The sequence below is a fragment of the Phasianus colchicus genome, chromosome 3 (assembly GCF_987193195.1).
Source record: "Phasianus colchicus chromosome 3, bPhaCol1.hap1.1, whole genome shotgun sequence".
NCBI lineage: Eukaryota > Metazoa > Chordata > Aves > Galliformes > Phasianidae > Phasianus > Phasianus colchicus.
The window spans coordinates 35,836,519-35,862,753 of NC_143438.1; the positions used below are offsets into that span (position 1 = coordinate 35,836,519).

Below are 26,235 nucleotides of genomic sequence, written 5' to 3' on the forward strand. Positions count from 1 at the left end.
CACATACTACCCTGGCAAACAACTATTTGCTGTTCTTGATTTCAAACACACAGCTTCTACCACTGTATTCCTCATGTCCCATGAGGTGTTAAACAACAGGTTTGAAACAGTCGTGTTAACCTTTTACTGCTGCTGGGATAGCATTGTCCAAAAGTGCCATATTAGCCGTTTAAAAAACCCAAGTCACGCACACACACACACACAAAAAATACCCCCCCCTCTCCAAAAAAAAAAGGAAAACAAAGAACACAACCCCAAAACAGTAAGCCAGTAAGTTTTAGGCCTCATGTTGTAAGGACAAAGCGCCAGAAAAGACCTCATTTTAGAGCTGGAGCTGCTTTTCTGTTAAGTGAGGGCAGAAATGTTAGCGATAAGTCACGATCCGTTTGCCTGCTCTGGTGGGCATTTGCCTTCCAGGAGGGTGGCTGGACTCAGAAGGGCAAGGTGTCCAGAAACAGCCTGTCGATAATGGAAGGGGCTGGCACCAAGTCTTCCAGTTTCAGGTAAAAGATGCGCTGCAGTCCCAGTGTGCAGAGAGAACGCAAGTCAGCAAGAACACCCAGTACCTTAGGCTCTGCAGACTCGAGTGGCTGTCCTTTGTTTTGGCAACTGAAAGTTAAGTGATCTTTCAAACTGCTTGTGATCTTGTTGCATAGCTCTTCCACTTTCTTTGGTTCTTTTAAGCCATGTCGTTCTGCAAAGTGAGGGCACGAGAAAAGAAACACAGACATGTCAGCATCCCTACTTCAAGTGGAGAGGACTCATTTGCTTCAGCATAACTATGTGCTCTGGTAATCGAAGCAAAAGATGCTTCAAAAAGTGTATTATTTCTTTCAACAGTTCAGGTTATACAATGTCAGTTAACCTTTTTATCACACAAAATAAGAGATGATAAGCCCCTGTTTCTTTTTAACTGCTAAAATGGGTAACAGAGATGCTCAATCATGACTGAAATTCTAGAATAATGCATCTGAGTATTCTGTGTATATCATATAATTTCTGCGATAGGAGACAGAATTAACTGGGTGATTTTCCAGCAAAACTATCACAGGAGGTGTTTTGGAGATTTCTGTGCTTCCCCACCAGTTGTGAATGCTCAATAACTATGGCAACCATTATTTATTCAGTGAATTCAAGTGGCGATCGATATCCTTAGCCAGCTTCATCAGCGCCAGGCCCAGAATTCCACCAGGAATTTGCAAACACTCTTATAAGAAACTAAAAGCAACTCGCCATCCTTTGTTATTTTGATCAGCTACTGCTTTTTAACTTATTCTTCTTTAAAAGGCTCAAAATAAAAACAGCCTGGAAGTTAACTATTTTGCTTTGAGTAAGCAGTGCCTAAAGTGAAAAGGCTGCTACGTTATCCATCACAAAAAAATCTCAACATTCCTAAAAACAAGGGAAGACACGGCTTGTCCCCATTTGAATAGCTTTTTAAAATGCTACAATGCTGCTAAATACATCTCCAGTTCTTTAAGCTTAGGTGCAATGAATCAGATTTGTCATTCATTCAAAGCTGGCTCTTTATTAGTACATGAGAGAGATAATTTCATGTTGTTTGCTATCAAGCTTTAGTGGATGAATTAATTTAACATTTCAGAAGAAGGATCTCAAATAATTTTGTGGCCTTTCGATTTTTCCTTTGACTTGGAAATTCACAGATAAGTAAAAAGTGGCTTCACAGCAAAGTGCTCTCCACTTAGAGCAAAACAGCATTAGACTGGAGACAGTAATCTAAGATAACACAGGTTAAATTAATTTTAGTCAACTACAGATGGAAAAAGCAGTGATAGTATAGAATGAGTAGTGAAGGATCATGGCATTTCTTCTGTTTGATGCATCCGAAGCTGTCTGTCTGCCCCATTCCTCTCCTCCACCCCTGGCAGCCATGGGCTATGTTGTGCCCATTGCCCAAGTCCTGCTCCTTTTTCTTTACTCCAGGAGGAGGTGGCAGTAGATACCTTCTCTGTCCACCCCCCGATGAACACTGGAAAGAGCATATTCTTCTTTACTTCCAGAAGCAGACACAGCAGTGCCTTGCCCTGACGTGTGTGTATAAACTACTCATGCCTCCTCTCACTGACGTTTTTGGCTAGATGCTCCTAACAAACCAATAAAACAGACGGAATTCAATGAAGGCAGTCAGAAATGGAAAGGTCTGATTTTCCAGTGATTTTTATCCCTTTTGCACTGTTTCAACTTTACTGACTTATGCAGAGCTATCTCCTGAAAAATACTAGTTTGGGAACAGAAGCAGGAGGCACACACATACATCTCTGGCCAGAAGGTGAAGCAAAAAAGTGCCATCAACTTGCTCTGCTGCTTCAGAGCAATGCTCATCCGAGCAGCAGCATCTGCTTCAGACATCTTTTTCACCTTGAAGGAATTAAAAAACTTGGGTATCCTAAGTGCTTTGTTTACATTAAAACATGAGGAGTCAATGAATATTTAAAGCCTTTCCAGTAAATGTCGAGTAGTGTAATTATGTAAACCTTAACTACACAGGTCACTAGGAGTAAATACTTAGCCAGATTCTGCCATTAAAAATCTTGGGGGATAAATATTTTATACAAATTTAAAAAGCTGTAGGTTGTTGTTGGCTTGTTGTTTTTTTTATACCTCTAGCCCACTGAGAATCTGCACGACATGAAGTCAATCTTGTGGTCTTTGAAAAGTTTCCATCTTTTAATCGGTTCTGATGTTGTTTCCTGGCTATGTAAGCGAAGATATCTTTATAGATCTACAGAGCTAAAATACTAGAATGGATCCAACTCTGACTTCAGAATAGCAAAGCACATTTTCAAACCAGTGCCTCAGTAGATGTGTATGTTGCCATAGAGTATGGAAAATGATTTCTGGCTTTTGAGTATACAGCAATGTTGTTAACATTTCAAGTAAGAACTAAACAGTCTTTGTCTTACATGGACAAGTTCAAAAGGTTTCATGAACAAATTATATCTCTGATGTCTAGCCGTGAAGCATGCCAATGCAAAATACAGTATGCGCATAGACTGTAATATTGGCAGACTTACTTTAAATAACAAAATCAGGACATGCAGGAGTAAGACATGCTACAACCTCAATCTGCTCTTTGGTCCTACAACATGAAAGCAGTCTCCAACAAACAAGATTGTCTTCCCCTGCACAAACTGCCCGTGTGAGTGTTTGATGTTTGCTCTGTCTCTACAGATGTCGTTTCTTACAACTGGAATTGCTTCAGTGATAGAAGGGGTTTGCAGACTCCAATCCTTAAGGCATCCCTTCAGGGCCCATAAAGTCAAAGCCATCTGCTTGGAAGCCTCTCTGCTAATAATAGGCCCTTTGCCCTAGCATTGCCATTGCAAGCTGGTCATTACCTCTCTGAGGTAGACTTGAGGAGCCTTGAGTCTAAGTCACATCAAAGATTTAAGTTCAATAGTTAGGGTTCAAACAACAGAAAACAAGTTTTCTTGCCTTTTCCACACAGCCAGTGACTTTAGGGGAAAGAAAGACCCACAGTCTTTCTTAATTAACCTGCAGGTAGCAAAATGAGGCACCTGTGGTAAGTAGGTGCCCTGTCTTTGAAGTCAGTGGTCTCCTAATCATTTGTGGTATTCCACAGAATATTCTTATTCACACATAACTGAGAAGGTCAAGATTTATCCCAAGAAAGACAGCTAGTGAAAACCAATAGATTTTCTCTAACCAATCGAGAAGGTGTGTAAATATTATTGTATTCAGACTTTCTTATAGGGACAATTAAAAAGGCATGGATAAAGTGCATATAGGATTTCTCAGCCTCGTGGTTTAGGATACCATTGATTTTTGCAAGAAAAACAGTGATTTATGGCAAAGATGCTCTCCATAAGCCTGTCAAAATGATTCATTGGAAATCTTGCCTTTAAAGCTCTGCAAACTTAGCAGCTCATTCTGGCAAAGTGAACACGGCAAGTTTCTTATACCTTTCTCCTTTTCCCACACACAATTTCCGGGAATCTTGATGTGATTCTGTCCTATAATTACGCTGATCAGCAAAAACTTCGTAAGAAGAGAGTCAAAGAGCAGGAAAAGCTGCCACCAGCTGTGCCAGTCCTTTCCCTAGTCTCTGTCTTAGAGCAGATGACATCAGGGCTACGCAGATTTGGTGCTACCTTTATGAAAAACACCCTCAAAAAGTACAAGTGTTTGAAGATCTTGAGTAGCTGAGAGACCCTTAGGCTCTGCGCTCTGTGTCAGGGCAGGTCAGTTTTAGCTTTAATTAATTCTGAAGTGTCAGAAACAGTCCTGTCAGAAATGCAGCAGATTAATGGTACAGACTTAAAATAGGCCTCTTGATTGTCTCGGTTTCAATACAATTATCTGATTTTCTCTTCCCCCTTCACAATCCTCTTCCCCTTCTCTAACTCAAAGAAACACCAGGCTCTGTTGCCCACAGCTTTCTGATTGCCTTACACATGCTTGGCTGCACAGCAAGGCAGCAACTTGACAGACCCAGGAGCATCTTGCCACATGCATCCTGCCTAACTTTCAGGCACTTCACAAAGGTCCCAGGCTGTGGGCACAGACTTCCGAGCTCCTTCTACCATCATTGCAAAGACAAATGTATTGGAAGACAGTTTGGAATTGAGGTGGGTGAACCACCTTTAAGAGGTGATCTGTATTCTTCTGGCGAAGAACCTAAAGTTAGGTGAGCTGAATGACCACTGAGGACACCACAGTGTGCTCCCTTCTTTAGGAAAACCACAATTTAATGCAGGCCACCAGGAGCTTCCAGGAGGAAAGAGTTCTTGCCTCATCAAAAGAGTGGGAGAGGAGAAGGAGGAGTGAGTGCTTCACATCAGATGCTGACAGTATTTCCCTCGTCAAAGTGGAGAGGGGAAGGCAGACAATGCAATCTGGAGGGTTTTTTTTTTATAAGCGGCTCTCCTACACTCCTCCAGTCTGCCACCTGCTCATATATAGACCCAGCACACGAAGCACCCACTCCAGAGAATCCTGGCAATGGGACTGAGGGTATCTGCTGCTGAAGAGGAGGTGAGCCTCTCCCCCCGTGGAAAGCTAGACAGATCCATATACAGAAGGGAACTGCAGAAGCCAGACCCTTTTTGGCCAGCCCAGAGTCATTACTATTTCTTGGTATAACTGATGATGCTAAAAACTCTGTTTGTAAACTGCAAGGGAGAGCTCAGCAGCAGGAAGACAAATATAAACTCACCATTAATTGAAACCTCACAATATTCTTCAGTGTTCTAGTGCCAGTCTAACAAAGTAGTAAGAGCGTGAATAAGCCTAGTATATACAGTGGCTCTGAACTGGTCTGTAAAATACTTAAATTAAAACATATGCCAAAAGAGCTTGGCTAAATTAGGGTGAGAATGCTCTGTGCTCAGCAGCATCCCACTGAGAGTGTCAAGTGGGCAAAACAATAATATTTGGATGTGGACAGAGAAAGGAAGAGGCAGAAAGGAAAAGAGAATCAACAAGAGAGAGAAAGAAAACACAAGCAGTTTTAGAGAGAGCATGAATTTGAGACTAAGAGTGAGCCCTTCAGATGATCTTCACTGTAATCTCAATCCTTCTATTCTGACATTTGGTAGAAGAGCATTATTAGTGACCATTCAGGAAGTTAAGGGGGTATTTTAAACAATAGTCCAAGCTCATATCTGGTCTGTTCTGCAGATCTTCATCATCAACACAGTGTAAGAATTAGAGAAAGTCCAGCATGAAGTGGTTGTACAGAAACACTTGTGATCTATACAACCTCCTAAACTAACAGATGTCATCATCATGAAACTAAGGACAGAGCCTTTCATTCCATGTTGGCACTCTTCTTTAGCTCATTATGTCCTACATCCCAACAGAACAAGCGACCCAAAAGAATAGGACAGAATGCATTTTTTGCTTTCAGGGAGATGTGGGGTGAGTGTCTTCTAATTACATTTTTCTGGCTGATGCACAGAGCACTGCTGATGTGCTCTGGAGGAAGTTGTGTCCAACCCTTCTTAACCAACTGAAGGAAGTAAAAAAGGAGAAGAGAGACAGAGAGAGGAAGATCCTACAGGAGTACCTTAAAGAAAAAAAATATGCTATGACATTAGGGAATATTAACTGTTTGCAAGCCACTCACAATAAACCAAATGTCATTCTTTCATTCCGGGTGCTCTTTCAAGCTAATCTCCTATCTGAAAGAACTTGAAAATTCAGCAGGACTCTGACATGGTTCTTTTTTTTTTTTATTCTATGGGACTCACTGGAAATTCCCAGGAAACATCAAATAAACAGGAAAAGCACAAATATATGGATTTGCTAATGGAGGCAAATTTACAAAATCTTTTCCTGTTTATCTTATGCTATGCATACCACCAGCTTTACTCAAAGTAAGCAGAGAATTAGTGAATACTGTGATATTCAATAGGTCCCCTGCTGTTCTAATCAAGATTACTGAACAGAATAAATGTTCGTAAATGCCAATAACCATGCATCATATACTGTGACCTGCAGCTGCAGTTGAGATAGTTACAGGGCTTTGGAGCTACCATGATTGTTACTGAGGAGTTGATCTGATATCCCAAAATGAGAGATCAACCTTCAGCACCTTGGGCTCCCCATCACAACGCGTTACATTAATCGCCTTCTCCTTTACTGGGAGAGAGATGTTTGTTGTTCTCGCCACCCTCACAGAACAGCAAACGTATGAAAGCAAGCAGTGGCTTCTCTTACTTTCCTCCTTCACCGATACTTTCAATGACTACAAGAAGTTTTGTTTCCTAAGAGCATGTCCTTGTTTGGTCTATGGAGAGCACTCATGAAATCAAGCTGAACAAACAGGTCATCGTTCTCAGGAGCGTATTCTGTGCTAGGAACGAGAATTCTTAGATTTGCTGCTACCTAAGGTGCTGTACAGTATTTAAACCAGCTATGACTGTTACGCATCATTTTCTCTTTTTTGGCTGAGCGTTCAAGCCATGAAAAATTGACAAACGTAAAATAAGAACTAGAGCAACCTGTGTGATAATGAAGAAAATGTTGTTCAAGCCAACATTTTGTTGTGTAGCACTTCTAATAAAAGCAAACAACTAAATTCACAAAACTGCAAATGGCCTCAACACAAAAGACAGTGGCACTCAGTAGTTGGATATCCTATATTCTTGTAAAAAGGTCATTCTTTCTTGCTCTAACTCACAGGAAGGAGTTGAACCAGGGTTTACTACCTTCTGCCTCCAACAGTTATAGGAAAGAAGTGTCTTCTCTGTAGGATAAACAATGGCACTAAAACATCCACCTGAATCTAAGCCAAGACTCAAAAGAATCACTTAAAATGTTGAACAGATACCTGATTTCCAAAATTTATCTTCAGCGCTCTTCTTTTTTGGTAGGACTATCTGAAAAGCAGCATCTGACTTGTCATACTCAAAATGTCAAGAGAAGACAAGGATGCCATTTCTCATGGGCAAATCTGAAGGCTTTCTGATTATGAACATTACAAATATACAACTGCTGAGAAATTCTCAAAAGAACCACCACCTCAGCATTCAGTGATTAGCCATAGCTACCTGATTTCCTCTTTCATTTTCCATTTCTTAATATTCATCTTTATACAGTACCATCCATTTTCAGGTGGCCAAATTTCTGACTGAGTCCCTAAATGCCCTTAGAGATCTTAAACCTGTGAATATAAATCACTAGACACAGGAGCCTCAATCTAATTTAGACTGCATGGAGTGGTACTCTCTTCTCAGAGCAAATCAGCAGAGATATTCTGGCACCGTGACACAAAAGAATAAACAGAAAACTACATGAATTTTAAGCACCATCTCATACAGGGGAGAAAATCACAGAATCACAGAATCATAGGGGTTGCAAGGGACATCTAGTCCAACCCCCTGCTAAAGCAGGATCCCTACAGTAGGGTGCACAGGAAATCAAGTAAAAAAGTTAACACAGAAAACCTTAAAGCCATTAGGGACAGAAATGCTCTCCTTCTAAAAGCATTCTATTTGTTTAGAAACTTTGAGAAGAACAGTGTAAGACAGCAAACTCCTGAAAGGGCTGTTACAATGAAAGGAAGGATTGTGGGGCTTTATCAGTGAAAAAATATTTCTATTAAATACTGTATGGTGATCTGGGCCAGCCACTGGACAACCTGGACTCTTTAAAGACAACCAAATAGACTGACTCAACAAAAAGCAGGACATGACTTTGTAAAGAGAAAAAACTTTTCATCCTATAGAACAGCCTTATCTATAATCAGACTGATGTTTGCAGGAGCTCCTCTTTATCTACATATAGCCTCTCAATCTCCAGAAAGGTAATCAAGAACAAGCTCCATGATCTGTGTCTACCTAAAAAGACGTATCAAATATATCAGATATTACCTAAATCAATGACAAGCACTGTACATATGTGAGCATATATGTCTGTGTGTACATATATGTGGAGAGAGATAGCAACTGTCTTTGATTTACAGATACATAAATACACACACACACATATACTTTTTATATATAGGTATGTACATACACACACATACGTATTTATAATACATATATATAAATATGTATGCCTGTGTGTGATCTCTGAATAAGGAAGTCAAAAATAAGTTGTGAATGTTCTTTACGAGTTTAACGTATCATTCATTTTGAATTTTTTTTTTCATGTGGAACAAAGCACCCCCAAATTATTCTGGACTTAAAAGTTTTATCAAAGAAAGCAGAATCCAGACCTTAACATACCCTTTCCAAACTGCAGAAAAAAATCAAATGTAAGTTAATTAAAACCTTAGAATACTTCTAGCAATAAACAAAGCGTTGTGCTACAACAAATATAAGCAAACCCCTCTCTCAAACAAGAGGGAAGTGTACCACCTAAATTCTGAAGCCAAAAATTTAGCCCTGCACATTGTCAGTGGGAATTGGTCAATGTACAGATTTTTGCATTTGCCACTGAGCATTTTATGTCAGTGTTTCCCAAGCATCAACTCATCCAAAAAAAGACTGCAGCTCATTTAGTTGAGGCTACCACCTGCAAACTGGTAGTTGCCTAAAATGCAAGAGGAAATCAATATCCACCCCATCAGAGCATCCCCAGGCAGACTCAGCTTGAGGCATGCTGAGGTGCTGGCTCATGCTGTCATCACACCTCCAGCACCTTTCCGCTAGCGCCTTTTCTGAAACAAGAGTCAGGCTTTCAGCTGCTCTGATGAGCTCCTGTGGCTCATCAGACACCCTCACTCCTAGCACTCCTTACCCCTCCTGCCTCTCCAGCTGTGCCTCCTAAAATTATCAAAAGCCCAAAGTATGCAGTGCGTGCTTCAAGGGGCTTTGTTGGTTCAGGGATGAGAAAGTGATACTTCATAACATTATGCTCCTCTGTTTTGTACTTCCTAGCCAGATTTGGTAGGTTCTTACTTTAGTTTCTGGCTGTTCATCCCACCAGGCAGAAGGGGAGATATGCTCACATATCTTGGCACACTCAAAAGCTTTTGTAAAGCTGCAGAAGAGATCTTTTCTCTAACTTTTCTCCAATTTTTCTCTCTCCACAAATCAGAACATAGAATACCTACAGTAGCTTGGCTCCCAAAAGCAGCACTCTTTCTGGCACCATGCTTTGCTAGCCATCTAGCTTCTAGCCCTCAAGCCACCCTCATGTTAGTATTCCCATGCAGAAGACTTTCCTCGGGTGACTTGCTGTTTTCTAGGAATTCAGCAAGGATTTTAGAAGATATTTGTAGAACTCAGTTTGCCTGGAAGCAGTTTGATTTTTAGAGACAATTTCAAGAAAACAATGAAAACAAGAAGAAATAGACAGTCAGATTACAGTTTAATAGATATATCTGATGGTCTAATGTTACAGTCTACAATTTCATGAGGTCATTACGACACTTAAAAATTGCAATTACTTTATCCAGAATATTGCTAAATTAACTGAAATTGCTTGAATTTACAATAAGAAAAGCACGAGTATGAAGCATTACATAACAAAGGAACACTTACCTGTTATCATAGTTAGAGCTGATAAACTTGCTAAGGCTGGGATATCAAGGTTAAGGCTCTTTAAGTTTAAGGAAAAGTCTTTAATAGAGTCGAGCCACTCCCCAAATCCACGAAGGCACTGAAGTCTATGAAGCACAAGTCCATTGCAGAATACAAACTTATCCTCAGCAGTATCAGACCTCAAATAAAAATAATTGAAAAAATTAGAGACGCATCTTCAACTTTACAGCAAAATGCATAACCAGTATTGAAGTGTCTGTCATTTAAAATCCAAGGCACATTATCCTGAGACATATGTGGGCATTCACGTTTGACAATATGCTTCTCCCTTGGGGCAAAAGTACAACAAACAAGCTTCTACGATTGCTTACTTTGTAGAGTTATAAGCCTGAGGTTAGCTGTAGCATGTGGTGTAGACTGTCTAATTAGTTAAGATTTTGGTCCTGCCCAAAGGCATAAACAGAGAAGACATTTTACATTAAATACTGTGTGCTTGAATCGCAGTAATACTACGTGCGTGCATTTTGAAATGCAAAACTAATAGAAGCTGAGGAGAGATGGGGTTCTGCAACTCTCAGCACTTACTTAGTCTGATCTGCATTTTTCATATTGTAAAAATTAATAGAGAAAAAAACAATGGAAAACACATGCAATAATGCACAATAAGCACAACATAATAGACTCTTTTATGTGAGAATCTATCGCAAGAGTGATGTTACTGCCAGGTTCTCTCTCCTCCCGCCCCCCATTGCCAGTATCCCTGTTAAGAGCTACATGCAAAGGTCATTTTCGACCTAAAGAAGCAAGGCATAATTCAAATCAGCAGTGTGGAATTCCTCCAGTCCCTGAAAGTGTCTTTGGTGAAATATCTTAACTGGTGGCAGGCTGACAGACAGCACCTCGCTCTGCTGAGTGACTTGGTATTAAAGAAAAAAATAATTTGAGCAAGATTTTAAAGCTCCTTTATCCCTTTCAACAACAGACTACAGAGATGCGTATGCATGAAAAAAAAAAAAAAAAGGAAAAAAAGGAGAAGCTTCTATACTAAAAGTGCTTTTATATAGTTTATGCTGATGAATATGAAGCAAAGTTGTTCAAACTGCACCCAAGGATCAATTTTGATTTCTACGGAAGAAGAGGATGTGGTATATCAAATAAAAAGAAGTGCATTAGTGAGAAATATGCTCCCTTTTTAAATCACTGCCTTATTTTTTCTGCAGCATAAAACAAATTATACATCATCTCCTGTGGATGCAGACATTGTTGATGTTTTCTGTCATCATTTTTTTTGTTTGTTTGTTTTTTTGCAATTGACAGCATTCCAGTGTATCGCTATATTTGATCCTAAGAACGTGCAGATGGGTGATTTTTCACATCAGCTGAAGAGGAAATGAAATAAATAGTTACCTGATGGAGAGTCTTAGTACAAACAGCTCCAAAAAAGCTGATTCTATGAGTAATGTCTGATCTTCTTTTGGGAGGTCAGTAAATCCTGGAATTTTTTCTGCCCAGCCTCTGGATATGTCAATGGAGGCAGTCAGAAGATTATAGAACTGTTGTACATGTTCTGCATCTGTGCCTGCAGCAGCCTGATCGGTGGAACAGTACTGAAAGAAAAACCACAGAAAGCAGCATTACAACATGACCTGCATTTCAGGGCATCCTGAGGAGCATATGGTGCTACCTGCCTAACAACACTTCCTTCTGCAGTAACGCTGGCACAAGCGTCCAAGGCACACTGAGCAGATCTCCATCTATCTACCTGCTTAGCTACCTGGAGGCATTTTGTTATTCAGATGTATATTGCAAAGACATTTCCACAGTTAGAGAAATTGTTTGAAATTTTTAAGTAATATGCAATATTTATCACATTTTGCAAGTAGCTCCATGCTATTAGCAAACAGAAACAGCAATCTGGTGGGGAGGATAATTTCAACCACAATAAAGGAGGAACGCTATTTAGCTTACTGCAATTAAACATTTTTCCCATTGATGAATTTGTCTCAGTACATCCAAAATGCAGATTTCTTCCCCAGCTTCTCAAATTGCATTTTATCAGACAGTGATAGAGACACACAAGATAAATCATCTTTTATCTGACACGTGCAGCATGGCTTCATTTGAATACAGAATTGGTTGAAAGTAAACCAGCTGCCCCATATCACCTCTTATCCTGCATAGAGAATTATTTCAGGCTCTGGAGAACCTATTATCCCACTGATTCAGCCATAACTCTTCCAAATGACCGCCCGACAGCCCCAGCTTGCAGAACTTCCCTGCGACCCTCCGGCAGCCCCCTCCCTGCTCTCTCTCACTTCCTCAGCACTGGATCCCTGTCACTCCCAGGGCACTGCTCTTTTCAAGAGAAAATGTAATAGGAGCTTTGGTGGCTTAGCCAGATTCTGTGCTTGGAAAGTAACAGCGACCTGCCCATCAGGCATCGTGTGGGGTATTTCTGGGAGGGACTCCTTATGAGCCCTACCTCTGAGACTCAGCCAGGGAAAGGATGGGGTGATCTTCATTAGTGCACACCCGTTGGAAGCTACTTTCCACACATAGTTAGACCATCAGCCTAAAGGTACTCCTAGCAGCCCAAGTCAGAGGGGGAGAAGAAGGACCCACATCTCCTCTCCACTGAGCATGGTTGGAGCCTGGAAGGATATTACTACAGGTATACCCCTTTGGCTGCATGTATCACCCAACGTCCTCTCTGTGCAGGACAGAGAGGGGGGAACGACAAGCAGACCCTCTTGGATAGGTGTCCTGTTCCCCGCCTGCCCTAGTTGGAGCTGTTTGCTGTTGGTAGGACAGTTTCATAGTCAGATTGATTGTTGAACCACAGCAAAAACATGAGAAGTCCTAGAAACCTCTGGCCATATCTGGGCTGTCGGTGCTCACATGGAGACATTCTGCCACAGCCACTCTGAAGGAGGACAGAGATGCAAGAGGGGGGATGAAATATCCAGAAGATGAGAAACAGCAGTAGAAAATTTGTGCACTGCAAGAGGCTTCTCTCTTCAGTCCTCCACCTGAAAGAAGCTGATGAGGAAGCTCAAGCAGTGCAAAACACTACTCCTGGCACTGGACTGCAGCACAATGCACGGGGGAACAGTTAGTGGGTGGAAAAAGATGGTATGCAGACACCTTGCAGCCCCTAGTAATGAAGCTAAGATAGTGAATGTGAGGTGGTGGGCTTGTCCACTGTGTGGTCTTCAGCTCCTCAAATTCTAGAAGATCTGCCCTGTTGTGAGGAGCTGAGGTGACTCCTTTCTATATGAGAAAATAGCAAATGTGGGCTGATGGAAATTCCTGCCTTGCCTACAGGTAGTGTTAAGGCAAGACACATTCTCGATCCTCTGATCAATGAAAAGGGGGGAAAAGAAAAAAGATACTACCCTAAATTCACCCAAAATATAACACATTGCAAGTTGGTGTAATGACGTCAGGTATTAACTTCTCAATAATTATAAAGCATTCCTTCAGCAGAAGTAAGGCAAAGTTTTAATACTGTCCAACAAAGCTGAATGCTGCATCATGTCACATAACTGAATGCTACAGTACTGTATACCCCATGTGAGCCACTTAATTAAATTGAATGCACCAAAAAAAAAAAAAAATTAACCTGCGTATGTTATTATAGTTCAGCCCATGAGAGCATTTTTAGAAGAAAGATAAAAACTATAAAGAATTATGTAGTTTTGAACTGCTATAATATGTCACTGCTTGCTACACAGAGTTAGCGCTTACAGAGAATAGCTGAAATAAAATATTATTTACTTCCAGCGGTCTTAATGAGTGTATAAGAAGGCATAAAAAAATGTATGCTTCAGTTTTATGCACAAAGAACTTTTTTCTTCTTTTCCCTCATGATTATTTCATTGAGGAGAATCATAGAATGGGTTGGGTTGGAAGGGACCTCAAAGATTATCCACTTCCAACCCCCGTGCCAAAGGGATATCCCAAAAAGGGATAGCTCTGCCCTACACAGTGCTCGCTGCCCTGCTAGGAATTAAACGACACCGACTGGCTCAAGGGGCAGATGCGTGCACAGCAAGCAACACTGATTTATAAGGTATATCTAAAAGGTTGATAGGTTGATAGCATGATCCAGCCCGACCCCTTGCCTACTTTTATCAGACCTCCATGGACTGCTGGAGCTACAAAAGTCTAACAGTGATGGTGTTGCATATTTACCATATGTTAGCTAGAACGTAGGCTTGTTTCTCCATGGGCCCACCTACCCTTCTGTGTCAGAAGCACCAACATTTGCTACATTTTTTAGTTGGGGATTGGGGTGGGATCATTGGCTGAATGCCCCACCAAAGAATAAACACCTCCATTTAAGTCGGTGGCTGCTTTGCCTGAAGAAGGACGGCAACATACAGGGTCTGCTTCTCATCTCACTTACTGAGAAGTCCAAACCCGTGGAATTGTACCAGTGAAACAGGTGTGAGACCTGATCACGGCCCTTGGCCTTTACAAAGTTCACAAACCAAATTCTGTTCCTAGCAATTGCTTTTTGAAACCAAGTACCTAAATATACCATTGCTGTGGGCTGGTAAGTTAAAACCAGTGCTGAAATGAGAAGTAGCCATGTTCTCAACAGAACTGGTTCCACTGTGTTTTGCTTTAAAATGTATGGATTATGCAATTTAATTTTGTTTTTTTTTTGGTGTAGATGGTTGCATTTGTTTGGAGGGAAGAAGCGCACGTTCCTCTCCGAAACTCTTATCTGTATTTTTGCAACAGTCAAGACGTTGCAAACATCTTGCAAACATGAAGACCATGCTAAACATTAAGGTCGTGACTATGGAAGCGTTAGGACTGACTCCAAGCCAGGCTTCCAGATCCACCCATTTGTGGTACACGGCAGGGTCACGGCCGAGCAGAGTGTGCCGCAAGCCCGTCCTTACAGGTACAGTGTCCTTCACATTAGTTTTGAGTGTTACAGTGGAATTTCTGCATGTTTCTGTTAGTTAATCTCAGTGTCTACTCAGCAGTCCTTTCTGATTTCCCTTAACTTTTTAAAGAAGTATAAGGTTTATGGAAAGCATGTGAATCTATTGCTTTCATTTAACTTATTTTTTGTATTTTCACTACTGCTGAGCATAATAGATTAGTATATATTTTAATGTTAAGAAAAACATAGGTATTAGCGTGTCCTAACAGACAACCATACATAATCTTTTAGCTACCGAAACTAAATTAATCTGCTGTCAATCCTATGCTTTCTGTAACGACCAACAGGATTGTTCAGCAGTGAGACCTACAGACTGTTTCCATTTGAACAGCAATAGCTGTCACAGGATAAAGAAGAAAGTCACATAAAAAAAAAAAGTCAGGGTTTTCATTTAATTATTATTATTTATAATGCAAAATAATGTTGCTTCTATAGGTAAATACGTGAGATTAGATAATGCTCTCATGGTCTGAGCTGTCATGCTCATTTAATGCTAAGGAACCCAGCAGATTCCTGTCTGAAAACACAGCTGGACCTCGGTGTTTGCAGAACGACCCTGAGACTCCCTGGGTAAGTTAAAATACATGTAAATATAGGCAATGCATTCTCCCCCAAAGGCTGTCAGACACTAAACAACTCATTCATAAAAACAATTTGTAAAACTGTTGGATTGTATACATACTGACTAGCTTGAAGAAAAGAAGTTACAACATACCTATAATTGCTAAATTATATATGTAATATATATATTAAAAAATAATTACATACGTAAGCATATTCTAAGCTAGAAGAATACATTTTTATATAATTACAACAAAACATATTTTTAGCATTAAATATTACTTAGCAACAAGTGATAAATGGACAATGTGAATATTGTCTGAGTACAGCTGTATTTTTCACAGTCTGAGATTTAATCATATTTCATTAAGTGGAAGGAATTTGAATCTTGTTTTTCTGTAGCTATATTTTTTTTCTTTTCATATATTCAGCCTTCCTAAGAATGAATTTTACAAGCTACTTCTACACTATATTTTAATAACTACAGAGCAGTTTTATAAGCTTTCAAAATATACCCTATCAATATTTAAATGGTGCACACTACACATTAAAGAACTAGGGTAAGAAAATATATAATATCTGGTGAAACTTTGCTGATACAGTCTTTTAGAATTTTGATTTAGAGGTTTGTTTCCTGAATGTGAATTTTACTTAAGAAGTATTCCTGCTGGGGCATCCAAAGCTGGGCTCTGTAATCTTTTAAATAATGGCAAATTTCCTATGATTTCAATGTAAACGGACCTATCCATTGTGTGTTACTTCACACAACACTCATAGCTGCACACTATCAAAGTTAGATTTTAGCATGAATAACTTGAAAATTAAGATACCAGACACACGGATAGTCCTGACTTTGGGAGATTAATCAGTTGTATTGTAATCACAGCCTTTTGCAAGACAACTGCTCTACTTATCCACACAATTTGCTTTCACTCTCTCAAACATACACGGTAGATAACCTTGAATATAAGACCCTCACAGCGAACAGCTGCCAACTGAGTGCTGGCACACCTCCTTCCCCACCATTCCCCTCCCACCCAAAAGGCACGGCCGGCTGGACAAACTTCTACTCTCACCCCAATTTCACATTTCTTTTCATTTCAGCCAACCAGCTAGGAATGCAGCTCATGACTCATTTCCATGCAGAAAACAAACAAAGAAAAGCGAGACATACTCGTGAATAGTCGAGCTCCCTGGGTGTGGAGTCGGTTAAAGCTCGTACGAGGGCGTTCATCATGCTGATGGGAGGAGAAGGCGGGGAGGGCTGCGAAGGTTCCTGCTGCAGGGGGCTCTTTGGTTTGGAAGGCAGCCGACCTCTTCTCCCTTTCAGGCTGTCCGTGCGGACAACTGCATAGAAAAGAAGCGGATCGGTGGTGAGGACACGGTAAAACGACAGAGCAGCGTGAGCACCTGCTTCCCCTGCGATGGCCAGCCCAGCGAAAATAAGAGCACTCTCCAATTTCAGCACATGCTGTTGATGCCTTTGATGGCAAAGAAACACAAACGGTACCAAAATTGCTTACAACTATGACCATAACTAGCAGAATAACTACTTCCCTGGAGCCCAGCTGTGTTTCTAGCACTCATGCTTTGTTTGCAGCATGCCTATGTACCCCTATATGCACACACACAGTCCTACTGCTGAATGAAAACAGAGTGTGAAACACAAATGTCACATACTATATGGCAGGACTATTCTTTCACAGTAACTTAAGTTTTCTCAAAAAATATGGTCACACTATATAGGCTGTATTTCCCATGTCAGTATTTGCAATAGTTCTGCTCACACAGTATTACTCACATACTTAAATATTTGCAGAACTGGGACTAATGAGTTGATCCAGTTTCCATTTAAATTAATTGCAAATTTACAGTCAGCTCGTGGCCACGAGACAAGATCCTATACAAAAAGGCACCCAAGACAACAAAACACCGATGCTGCAAGATAATGCGTGGAAGCCAACTGCATTATTGAATGGCATTCATAGTTCATAAAGGACACATTTTGGCCAGAGTCAAATTAGCCCCTCATGACCTTGTGATCCTTGAACTCTGGGTTCCCAGAAAGTCTAAACATGTTAAACCCACTCAACTGGGCAACAGGAAAAAAAAAAAATTGTTATTGTACAAATGCACGAATTTGAGGGGCAGCTAGGAATCTAAAACTGCCAAGTCCGTAGTAAAGACATCTATGTCCACACACACACACACACACACACACACACACACACACACACGTGCTCGTTCAACGTAACACTCCAGCATTTGGGATAATAATAGCAGTAGCCCTCACCTTCTTTCACCATGCCGACGCTGAGACACTTCTGAAAGCGGCAGTACTGACATCTGTTACGGCGTCTCTTGTCCACCGGACAGTTCTTGTTTGCCAGACAAACATATTTTGCATTTTTCTGAACCGTCCTCTGAGAAAAGGCAATAGAAAAACAGCGAACCGAGAGTTTCGTGAGCAACTTGGAACCTGACAACATGTATTTTAATTACAACATGAAAAGCGACAGTGCAATTCATATAATTAGATAAAATTAATTTCCTAACACACTAGCCTGCAGGAAAAACAATTTTATTAGTGTTAGCTACTGACAATGAAAATCATCGAGGATTGTTCTGAAGCAAGTCTCCGGAGACAGGCAACTTTGAATGATAAAATCATATCTGAAATTACCAGGTCATCGCATCTACCTTTGGGGATTAGATTATCTCCGCTTTTAATATCCCTTTGGGAACAATTTTCTACTTGGTTCATTCCCTTGATTATTGCTGACCTTATTAAAATAAAATCAAAACGATCTGCGATGTACTTCTCCTGCTATCGCTATTGTTAGGCGAATGCCACAACAACTGGTTTGGTTGGCCATTAAAATCAGCAGGGAGAAAAGTAAAAATAGCAGAACTCCTCCAAATATGTTCAGTTAAATATTCTGGGAAAGCCGACCTGACTTTTGGGAAAAAAAAGGACCGAGTTATACTGTAGCCATATATGTAATTAACACTAAAAATGGCTTACATATAACTATATATAAGCTATACAGTGCATTAAAAATTTGTAAAAACCTGGTAAGCCTTGAAAGAATATAGTATAAGTTGTCACAAAAATATATATTATTATAATATGTTAGGATATTTATATATTGTTTTCGTACTTAAAGTCAAAGACAGCTTAGCACCGAAAGATATTAATAGGAAAGACATCAGAAGAGGATCAAATTCATCAGTTCAGCGTTCGGTATTAAATCTTTCACTGCAATTAAATAATCGGGGAAATGCTATTTTAACATTGTTCTTTTTCCAGGAGCAGCTGCAATGGACTAAATACAAGGGACACAGCAAATGCTGCTCATTGCACTTTAGAACTGAGAAAAGAAGAGTGCAGGACAAACTGTGGATCCTGCCCCCAACGAGGGACATGCTATGGATTTCCACAGGGGCAGGATCATGCCCTCAGGAGCTGCCATTTCCAGGTTATATGTGCTCCATTTTATAATTATTTTTAAATAACAAGCAAGTTGTGGGGGAAATGTGTATTTTAACACGTTGCCAAAGGATTATTACCAAGTAATAGTAGCAGTTATATGTACAACAACAACACCATAATGAGGTGAGCCCCCCCTCCAACTATTTTGGGACTGTTTTTGTTCCCATCATAGTTAGGATATCTTTGGCAGAACAGGGGCACAACTTCTATCTGTGCTGAAAGAAATAGACTGAATCAGCCCCAAATTTCATAGACTCATAGAATTACAGAATGGTTTGTGTTGGAAGGGTCCTCAAAGAACCCCAGCCCCATCCCCACTATGGGCAGGGCACCTCCACACCAGCTCAGGCTGCCCAGAGCCCCATCCAACCTGGCCTTGAATTTATCAACTTTTTAAAGTTTACTGCTCAAAACCACTCCCCAAAAAAGTCTACCTCGAGTGCTTCATTGGTGCCATTTCTAAAAACAAAAACAAAAACAGAACTAAATTCACTGAAATTATGAAGTGCCCAAATCTAAAAGCAGAAGGAATTTCAGTCTTAAAAATGTCAGCACATAATTTCATCTGCCTCAAAGTGGATTACTGCTGTCAGCAGTGCTTCAAAGCTACAGTGCTGGGACACCTGAACCAAGAGCACCGAGGCGGTGACCAAACACAATGTTGCATGAGGTTTCCTCCTCGTGCCGGTGCTGCTCTGGCCTTCTGAGCCACTTCTACCACTATGATGGGTGCGGAGCTTGGAGCCCAGGGGCGGCAGGCAGGGAGGGGAGCAGGGTGTCTCACCTTGAAGAAGCCCTTGCAGCCCTCGCAGGTCCGCACGCCATAGTGCTGGCAGGCAGCGTTGTCCCCACAGACGGCGCACGTGCCCTCCCCGGACGAGGAACTCCTGCTGGGCGGAGAGGGCAGCCCGCCACCACCACCACCGCTGGCCTCGCCCATGAGGCCAGAGGCAGCTGCATTGAGGCCGAGCGGTGAGAAGGCTAAGGTGGCCGGCCGCTTGGCCAAGGGCAGCCCATAGGAGTGGCTTTCCATGGGCGCCTGGCCGGCTGGCGATCTGTCAGAACCCAGTGGCAAACTCAGGGTGGCCGGGTCGTAGCACATGTGGGGGCCCGCCGGCGGCGTGTGGGGAGGAGAGTGCTTGAAGTGGAAGAGGGGGAAGCGTGGAGGCGCAGTCTTCATTGGGGCGGCCTCCATCAGGTGGCCGGGGGGCAGGCAGGTCTGTGTGGGAGGCAGCGGGGGCTCATCCCACAGGCTCTGGTGCGGGGGGAAGCCGGGTGTGGTGGGCGTGGAGGGAGGCGACTGCTTGAAGTACATAGAGGTGCTGGGCATGCTCTCGTCCACTGAGGGGGGCAGCGAGGGCTGGTAGGTGGAGAGCCGGGCATCTTCCATCTTGATGAGGGGCCTCTGGCCGGAGGAGGCGGATTGCATTTGGTAGAGGCAGGAAGGCTTGAGCTCGTAGCTGCCAGAGTAACCCTCCATGAAGGTGCTGAAGCTGGGGAGGGAGGTGGTGGCGGTGGCGGTGATCTCGGTGCCGCTCAGCTCCATGCTCAGCTTGCCATAGTCCGGGTTCATGATCTCCGAGCTGTACTCCGAGCCATATGCGTAGGTCTGAGCTGCATAACTCGAACCGGGCGGCGAAGGGCTATACTGCGCTTGCACACAGGGCATATCTGCAGGGGCAAAGGGGGACATTACAGCCAGCCCGCGGCCCACAGCCCCGCTCACTACCTCCTTCCCAACAACGAGCTGCCCGCATTTCCCAGAGCTCTGTCGGAGCCTCCCGCTCTCACCTGGAGGTGAGAAGCATAAATCAGCCCCGAGCCGCTGCCCTTCAGCAAGAAACGTGCATTGGGGGTCGGGTATTGGGGAGCAACTCCAATCTATAGCGGTGTCAGTGGGAGAAGGATCCATCTCGGGCTGCCCCAGATCCGCTGCTCCATATCCATAGGTGTCAATGAGAATTAGATAAGCAGAACGGGAACGGTTTATGGTTCTAAATCTATCCCCGTATGCGTGCGAGAGTGCCATAAAATCTTCATGAAGGGTAAACTAGATTACCAAATGCATAATATTAAAACCGATATTTATTACAAAAGGAACACCATTGGCAGCGGGTGTCAGAGCTCAGACGTATCCCTGAATTTGCAAAAATGGAAGAGAAAAAAGGATGGGGTATTTTTGTTTTTATAAGACAATGGAATTGGTTTTATCCATCAGCCGTAAAAGTTAACGTGGCTCACTGAGAGCTGGGATGCTTTCAGCAATGCAGTGCGTGGCTGCAAAGACTTTGTCCTTTTCCATTTCCCACTGATGCACTGTCTCCTTTGTTGCTGGCAGGAAATCGTGGCTGCAGCCCACGTGAGGTTCACCTGACTGCAGGCTGCTGCCCCACGTCTGCAACCCAAACCCAAAGCACACGGCATGCTCGGGGTGTGCAGCCGGGGGGTACAGTGCACCCATCTGTGCCGTTTCCCCAGTGAAGGAGAAGAGGAACGTGGGAAAATGTCCATCAAAATTAAGTTTATTTCCTCTTAATTGCAGCAATTTGTGTTTTGTAAGCATGTGATAAATAACTCCTGTTAAAACACAAAGCCGCATTGAAAATAATGGAGTTTGCATTAGGATTTTAAGAACGCCCTTTGCTAATGATGTTTAGACACCCACTTGAGTGTGCCATGAGAGAACCCAACCAATAGCTGCCAAACCAACTCGTAGCTCTGCTGTGCAGGTAAATGGGAACCGAACACCAGATCTCACTGTAGCATCACACAGTGCTCCCATCTTTCTTCTTTTGAGTAAACATTAAAAAGTGACAGAAAAAAAAACAAAAACAAAAAAACAAAAAAACAAAAAAACCCACCAAAAGCACGAAACAGTGCCGTTTTCTAAAACTGCTGGTTGTAGAAAGAAAACAGGCAGCAGGACAGCGCTCTCCCAAGCCTCGCCTCCCAGCCCTGCCTATCTCCCACCATTCCTTTTCTTCCTATGGATATCTGTGCCCGTGCCAAGTCCCGCTTCTATCACCGGTTCGGCTCGAAGAGTAAATACAAAGGGAGAGCAATGCCTTGCCCGCACCTCCGCACCGCCAAGCACTTGGGCAGATGCTGCCCCGCGGGGTCGCGCCGACGTGAACCCGCTGGGGGTAAAAGGGCTTTTAGCAGCTCCCAGCAGGCGCAGAGGCTGATGGAAGGCACTGGTGTGGGTGGGGGGTGTTTCTGGGCACGCCAGAGTTACGGCCTGCGTTCTGCTCAGAGCAGACTAAGAAAGCCCAAGTCTAAAATAAGTGTGACCGGGGGACGGCAAAACAGACCCTACACAAAGGTCCGCTACGGCCACGCGGCTCCGCCTACCCCGCTGCTGCCAGCGCCTCCGCCTCGCTGACCCCAACCCAACCCTTCCTCTCGGGGCACCAACACAAATGACCCCGCGGACTCGCGGTTATCCCTCCTTCCCCAGCGCTATCACTAAAAGCCCCCACTCCGCAGCGCGCGGGAGGTGCCGTGCCACCGAGCAGCCGAGCGGGAGATCGGGGCTGGAGCTCTCGCCGCCACGACCGCCGCTTTCCCATCCCGCCACCCCGCGGAGCCCCGCACGTCCCCCCCGCTCCCCGCCCACCCCCCGTGGCTCGGGGCGGCCTCGCACCTCCGTCCCCGCTCCCCCCCCCTGCTCACCTGGCGGGTACCTTGCGCGCTGAATGGTGGGGCTGGCGGGGCGGGCGGCGGCGGGCGGCGGCGGGGTCGGCGCCGGCTGGGAGCTCTCCGCGGAGGCGGCAGCGGAGGATGGCCGCGGCGGGGGGCGCGCTTCCGACCCGGGGGGCGCTGCGGCGGGGGAAGAAGGCTCGGTCAGCGGCCAACGGGGCTCTCCCGGGCGGGGGGCGGCGGAGAGGGCCGGGCCCCTCCGCGCTCACCTGCCGGGAGGAGCCCGCGGCCGCCCCTCCATCCTTTCCTCCCTCCCTTCCTCCCTCCCTCCATTCCGGGCATCCCCGGAGTTTCTCTGTCGGGAGGGGTGGGGGGCAGCTGCAAGATTCCCCGGCCGGCAGCGCACCTCCCCCCCTCCCCGATCCCGGTCCCAGAGGACCCCTCCGTTCCCCGGTTACCCGGAGACGCGGCCGCGCTGCCCGGCACGCGGCTCCCCCCGGGCTGCGGCCGCCGGAGCCGGGAGCGCAGCGGCGCGGGGCTGTAAATCAGGAGGCAATGAGCGGCCGTGTCAAAGCCCTTTTCTTCCTCCGTGCACTTTACATCGGGCCCCCGAGTGACGGCCCTCCCCGCCCTGTAACACGAGGAGCAAAGCGTGAAACACTCCATTGTGACTACGACTTCTTCAGCCGAGTTTCGAAACCTTCGTTTACCCGGGAGGGACCGCGCAGGGGGAAGCTCCGTTCAATTAAAAGTTCCGAGCTCCGTTTCCAGCTCCCCGTATCCCCGGGGGTTCGGGGCCACTCCCGGCGAAGGCTCCGCTGTGCCGCAGCCCACGGCCGGAGCGCGCCCGGCCCCGGCGCACGGCGGTCTCCACGGAGGAGGAAGAAAGCGGGCGAAGAATGTCACCGAGCGGAGCGGCTTGGAGAAAAGTTGGCGGCTCGCTCCCAAAGTTTTTGCTTTCTTTCTTTTTTCTTTTTTTTTTTTTTTTTCCTCGAGAAAGGAATGAGTAAATCCAGCACCGAGCCCCTATGCAGAACGCTGCGTTTCTCCGCTCTTTCCCTGGGTAATTTCCTCGCAGCGCAACGCAGCGCCTCGAAGCCCACCGGTGCGGGGCTGCGCCTCACCGACACCGCCGTCCCGAGCACCGCACCGCGACCGCGCGCCCTCGCGGCTCTCCCCGCTCCCGCGGCCCCGGCTCGGGGGGCACCGCACGGCCGCGGCGATGCTCCGTGCGCGGTCCCCGTGGGGCGCAGCTCCGCGCCAGGAGGCGAAGTCACACCGCTGCCATCCATCCATCCATCCATCCATCCATCCATCCATCCATCCATCCATCCATCCATCCCCTCGCCGGCAGCAGCATCATTTCCATGACAACACCCGGCGGAGAAAACCCGGCTCCGGCCGCCGCCCCCCGCCCGGGGCACGGCTCGGTCGGACAGAGGCGGCATCCCAGGCGCACACACCGGGAGGCGAAAGTTGTCCTCCGCTCGCCGAGCTCCGAGCGCGGCGCCGCAACTTTCCCCGCCCGCCCCGTACGTACTCGGCTGCTGTGGGGGTTCCGTCTTTACATCCAGGCGCCCGCTCCCTCTCAGGCGCTGTCCAGCGGCCGTGGGGCACGGCGGGGTTGCCGGGCGGCTGCGGCTCCGCACCGCGCGCTCCCCGCGGGCATGGGAAGGGCCCTCCGGAGCCCCGCGAGCCGCTGCCGGGCGGGCGCCACGCTTCGTCCCCGCGGCGGCTGCGAGCGCCCCGCGGTGCGCGTGCGGCGGTGCCGGGAGAGAGGACGGCGGCGGCTGCTCCGCGCTGCTCTCCGCTGCCTCGCTCGGAACGTCATTTATGTGAGAGCGGCCCTAGCGGCCTCTCCATAGAGCGGCTGGAATGCGAAACGTCAATAGTGACGCCATGGGAGCCTGACGCTACTGACCCCCCCCCCTTCGCCGCACGGTGCGCGCCGCGCGCCCGTCGCTGAGTGCCGAGCGGTGCCGAGCCGCGCTGAGTGCTGAGTGCCGAACCGTGCCGAACCGTCTCGAACCGTGCCGAACCGTGCCGAACCGAACCGAGCCCCGCAGCGCGCTGCAGGCGGCCGCGGCGCAGTGGGAAGGGCTCGGAGCCGGCTGCCTCGGAGCCGCTCTGAGGCTGATTAAATACCTCTATGATGATGATGAATGTGATTATTATTGTTGTTATTATTATTGTTGTTGTGATGCTTATAATTCAACGACAGCGGCGGGCGCGCCGCGGTGGTGTTCGCAAAGCCTGAGGCTGAGCGCTGAAGGGGCCGGGAAGCTGCGCTGCCCCACGGCCGGCGCTGCCGGCAGTTACTCGGGAGCCTTCTCTCCGCTTTTTCTTTGCTTTTTCTTGTTTTCTTTTTACTTTTTTTTTTTTTTCTCCGTTCGTTTGTTTGTTTGTTCCCTTTTCTTTTTCTTTTTTTTTTTTCTTTTCACTTTTCTCTTATTTTTTCTTTCTTTTTTTTCCCCCTTATTTTTAATTTTCTATTCTCCCCCCTCCCTTTTTTTTCTCTATTTCTATTTTTCATATTTTTCCTTTCTTTCTTTTTCTTTTCTTTTCGACTTTTTTTCCCTTTTTTTTCTTTTGTAATATATATTCTTTATTATTTCCCTCCGTTTCTTCACCCCGGGGCCGCCCTCCCGCAGCAGCCAGCCGCCCGTGAGTTGCAGCAGGGGCCGCTCCGGTTGTATGTCTGTCTGCGCGTGTCCGCCTGTCTGTGTCCTCCCGCGTGTGTCAGTGTGCCTCTCTCTGTGTCCGCCTGATGCCCGTCCGTCCCCGTGTGCCCGTCTGTCCGCGTACCACGGTGCACCACGGTTACCGGCGGCCTTTACACGGCCCGGCCCGGGAGCTGCGGGCCGCTTCGCGGAGGAGGGCCCTTCGCCTCTGCCCGCCCCGTGCCCTCTGTACCGCTCCGCGGCCCCGAGCCCGCGGGGCCTCCCCCCTCGCTCCCCCCCCCCCCCCCGGGGATGCCGCCGGGCTCCCCGCGCGGCGGCGCTTCCCCTGCGGCCGCCGCCGGCCCCCGGCGGGGCCAATCAGCGGCCGTACGTCACGGCGGAACGCCGTCCTCGCGCCGCCGCGGCCAATCCACGCACAGGACGCGGCGGGCCCCGCTCCAAGGGGCGGGGCGCGGCGCGCTGACGCACGGCGGCCGCGTCATTGACGCAAGCGGCGTTGCTAAATTTAGCCGCTGGCCCCGCGCGCGGGAGGGGGCGGGGCCGGAGCCCATTGAGCGGCGGCGGCGGTAGCGCGGGGCGGGCGGGCGCGCGGCGCTATTTTTGGCCCCCCGGTTGCGGTCCGGCCAAACCAAATATAGGCGCGGGAGGGTAAAAATAGCGCCTGCCGGGGCCATTGTCACGGGGCCGCGCCCCCGCCCGCGCCCGGCTTCCTCCGCGCTCACGGGGGGGTCGCGGGGCCGCCCTCCGGGTCGGCGACACCCGGCAGTGCGCGGGTGGGTGCGTGGGAGGGGGTTTCCCCGCCCGGCTCCGTGGAGCGGAGGGACTGCGGGACGAACCGTTGCCCCCCCTCCCCTTCCCCCCTTCGTCTCTCCCCCTCCGTCCGGGACGCGCGTGGAAGCGGCGCGTTTCCGCCGCGGGGATGCCCCG

General features: G+C 46.2%; 2 protein-coding genes across 13 annotated transcripts in view; one reads left to right on the forward strand and one right to left on the reverse strand.

Annotated features, from left to right (window-relative positions):
• LOC116226276 (uncharacterized) overlaps window positions 1–22,648 on the forward strand; it is a 51,326-nt gene extending 28,678 nt beyond the window's left edge. For 9 of the 10 annotated variants that reach the window (XR_016465073.1, XR_016465074.1, XM_090137286.1 and 6 more), the window contains 5 exons: window positions 14,653–14,889; window positions 15,370–15,504; window positions 16,826–17,001; window positions 18,806–18,974; window positions 21,327–22,648. Coding sequence is in view for 7 of the 10 variants with exons in the window: in XM_090137286.1 (XP_089993412.1) it covers window positions 15,391–15,504; window positions 16,826–17,001; window positions 18,806–18,974; window positions 21,327–21,362 (495 nt within the window). In the remaining 3 variants the exon portion in view is untranslated. Of the gene's footprint in view, window positions 1–14,652; window positions 14,890–15,369; window positions 15,505–16,599; window positions 16,735–16,825; window positions 17,002–18,805; window positions 18,975–21,326 lie in introns of those variants that run through there. The other variant, XR_016465072.1, reaches the window with a different exon arrangement.
• Window positions 272–24,985, reverse strand: NR4A3 (nuclear receptor subfamily 4 group A member 3). Of its 3 annotated transcripts, none has more exons than XM_031589080.2 (8): window positions 24,168–24,985; window positions 22,672–22,807; window positions 19,773–20,659; window positions 17,789–17,918; window positions 16,670–16,842; window positions 11,382–11,581; window positions 9,975–10,153; window positions 272–694 (listed from the first exon to the last, which is right to left on the reverse strand). In XM_031589080.2, exons 3-8 carry the CDS (start codon window positions 20,655–20,657, stop codon window positions 432–434), a joined length of 1,830 nt encoding a protein of 609 aa, XP_031444940.1. In that variant the 5' UTR covers window positions 20,658–20,659; window positions 22,672–22,807; window positions 24,168–24,985; the 3' UTR covers window positions 272–431. The 3 variants fall into 3 exon arrangements, with proteins under 3 accessions (XP_031444940.1, XP_031444939.1, XP_031444938.2); XM_031589079.2 differs by having other exon boundaries at window positions 22,661–22,807; XM_031589078.2 differs by lacking the exon at window positions 24,168–24,985 and adding an exon at window positions 22,897–23,573 and having other exon boundaries at window positions 22,661–22,807.
• Window positions 24,986–26,235: the final 1,250 nt, after the last annotated feature.

What these genes read in the sequence shown, in the direction of transcription:
- NR4A3 (XM_031589078.2), bottom strand. Translation starts at nt 23,293, where the DNA reads ATGGAGTGTTTCACGCTTTGCTCCTCGTGTTACAGGGCGGGGAGGGCC. An exon ending in GCTGCAAGGGCTTCTTCAAG is followed by an intron (nt 17,919 to 19,772) that starts GTGAGACACCCT and finishes GCCTTTTCTCAG; the next exon opens with AGGACGGTTCAGAAAAATGC. An exon ending in GTACTAAGACTCTCCATCAG is followed by an intron (nt 10,154 to 11,381) that starts GTAACTATTTAT and finishes TTTTTATTTGAG; the next exon opens with GTCTGATACTGCTGAGGATA.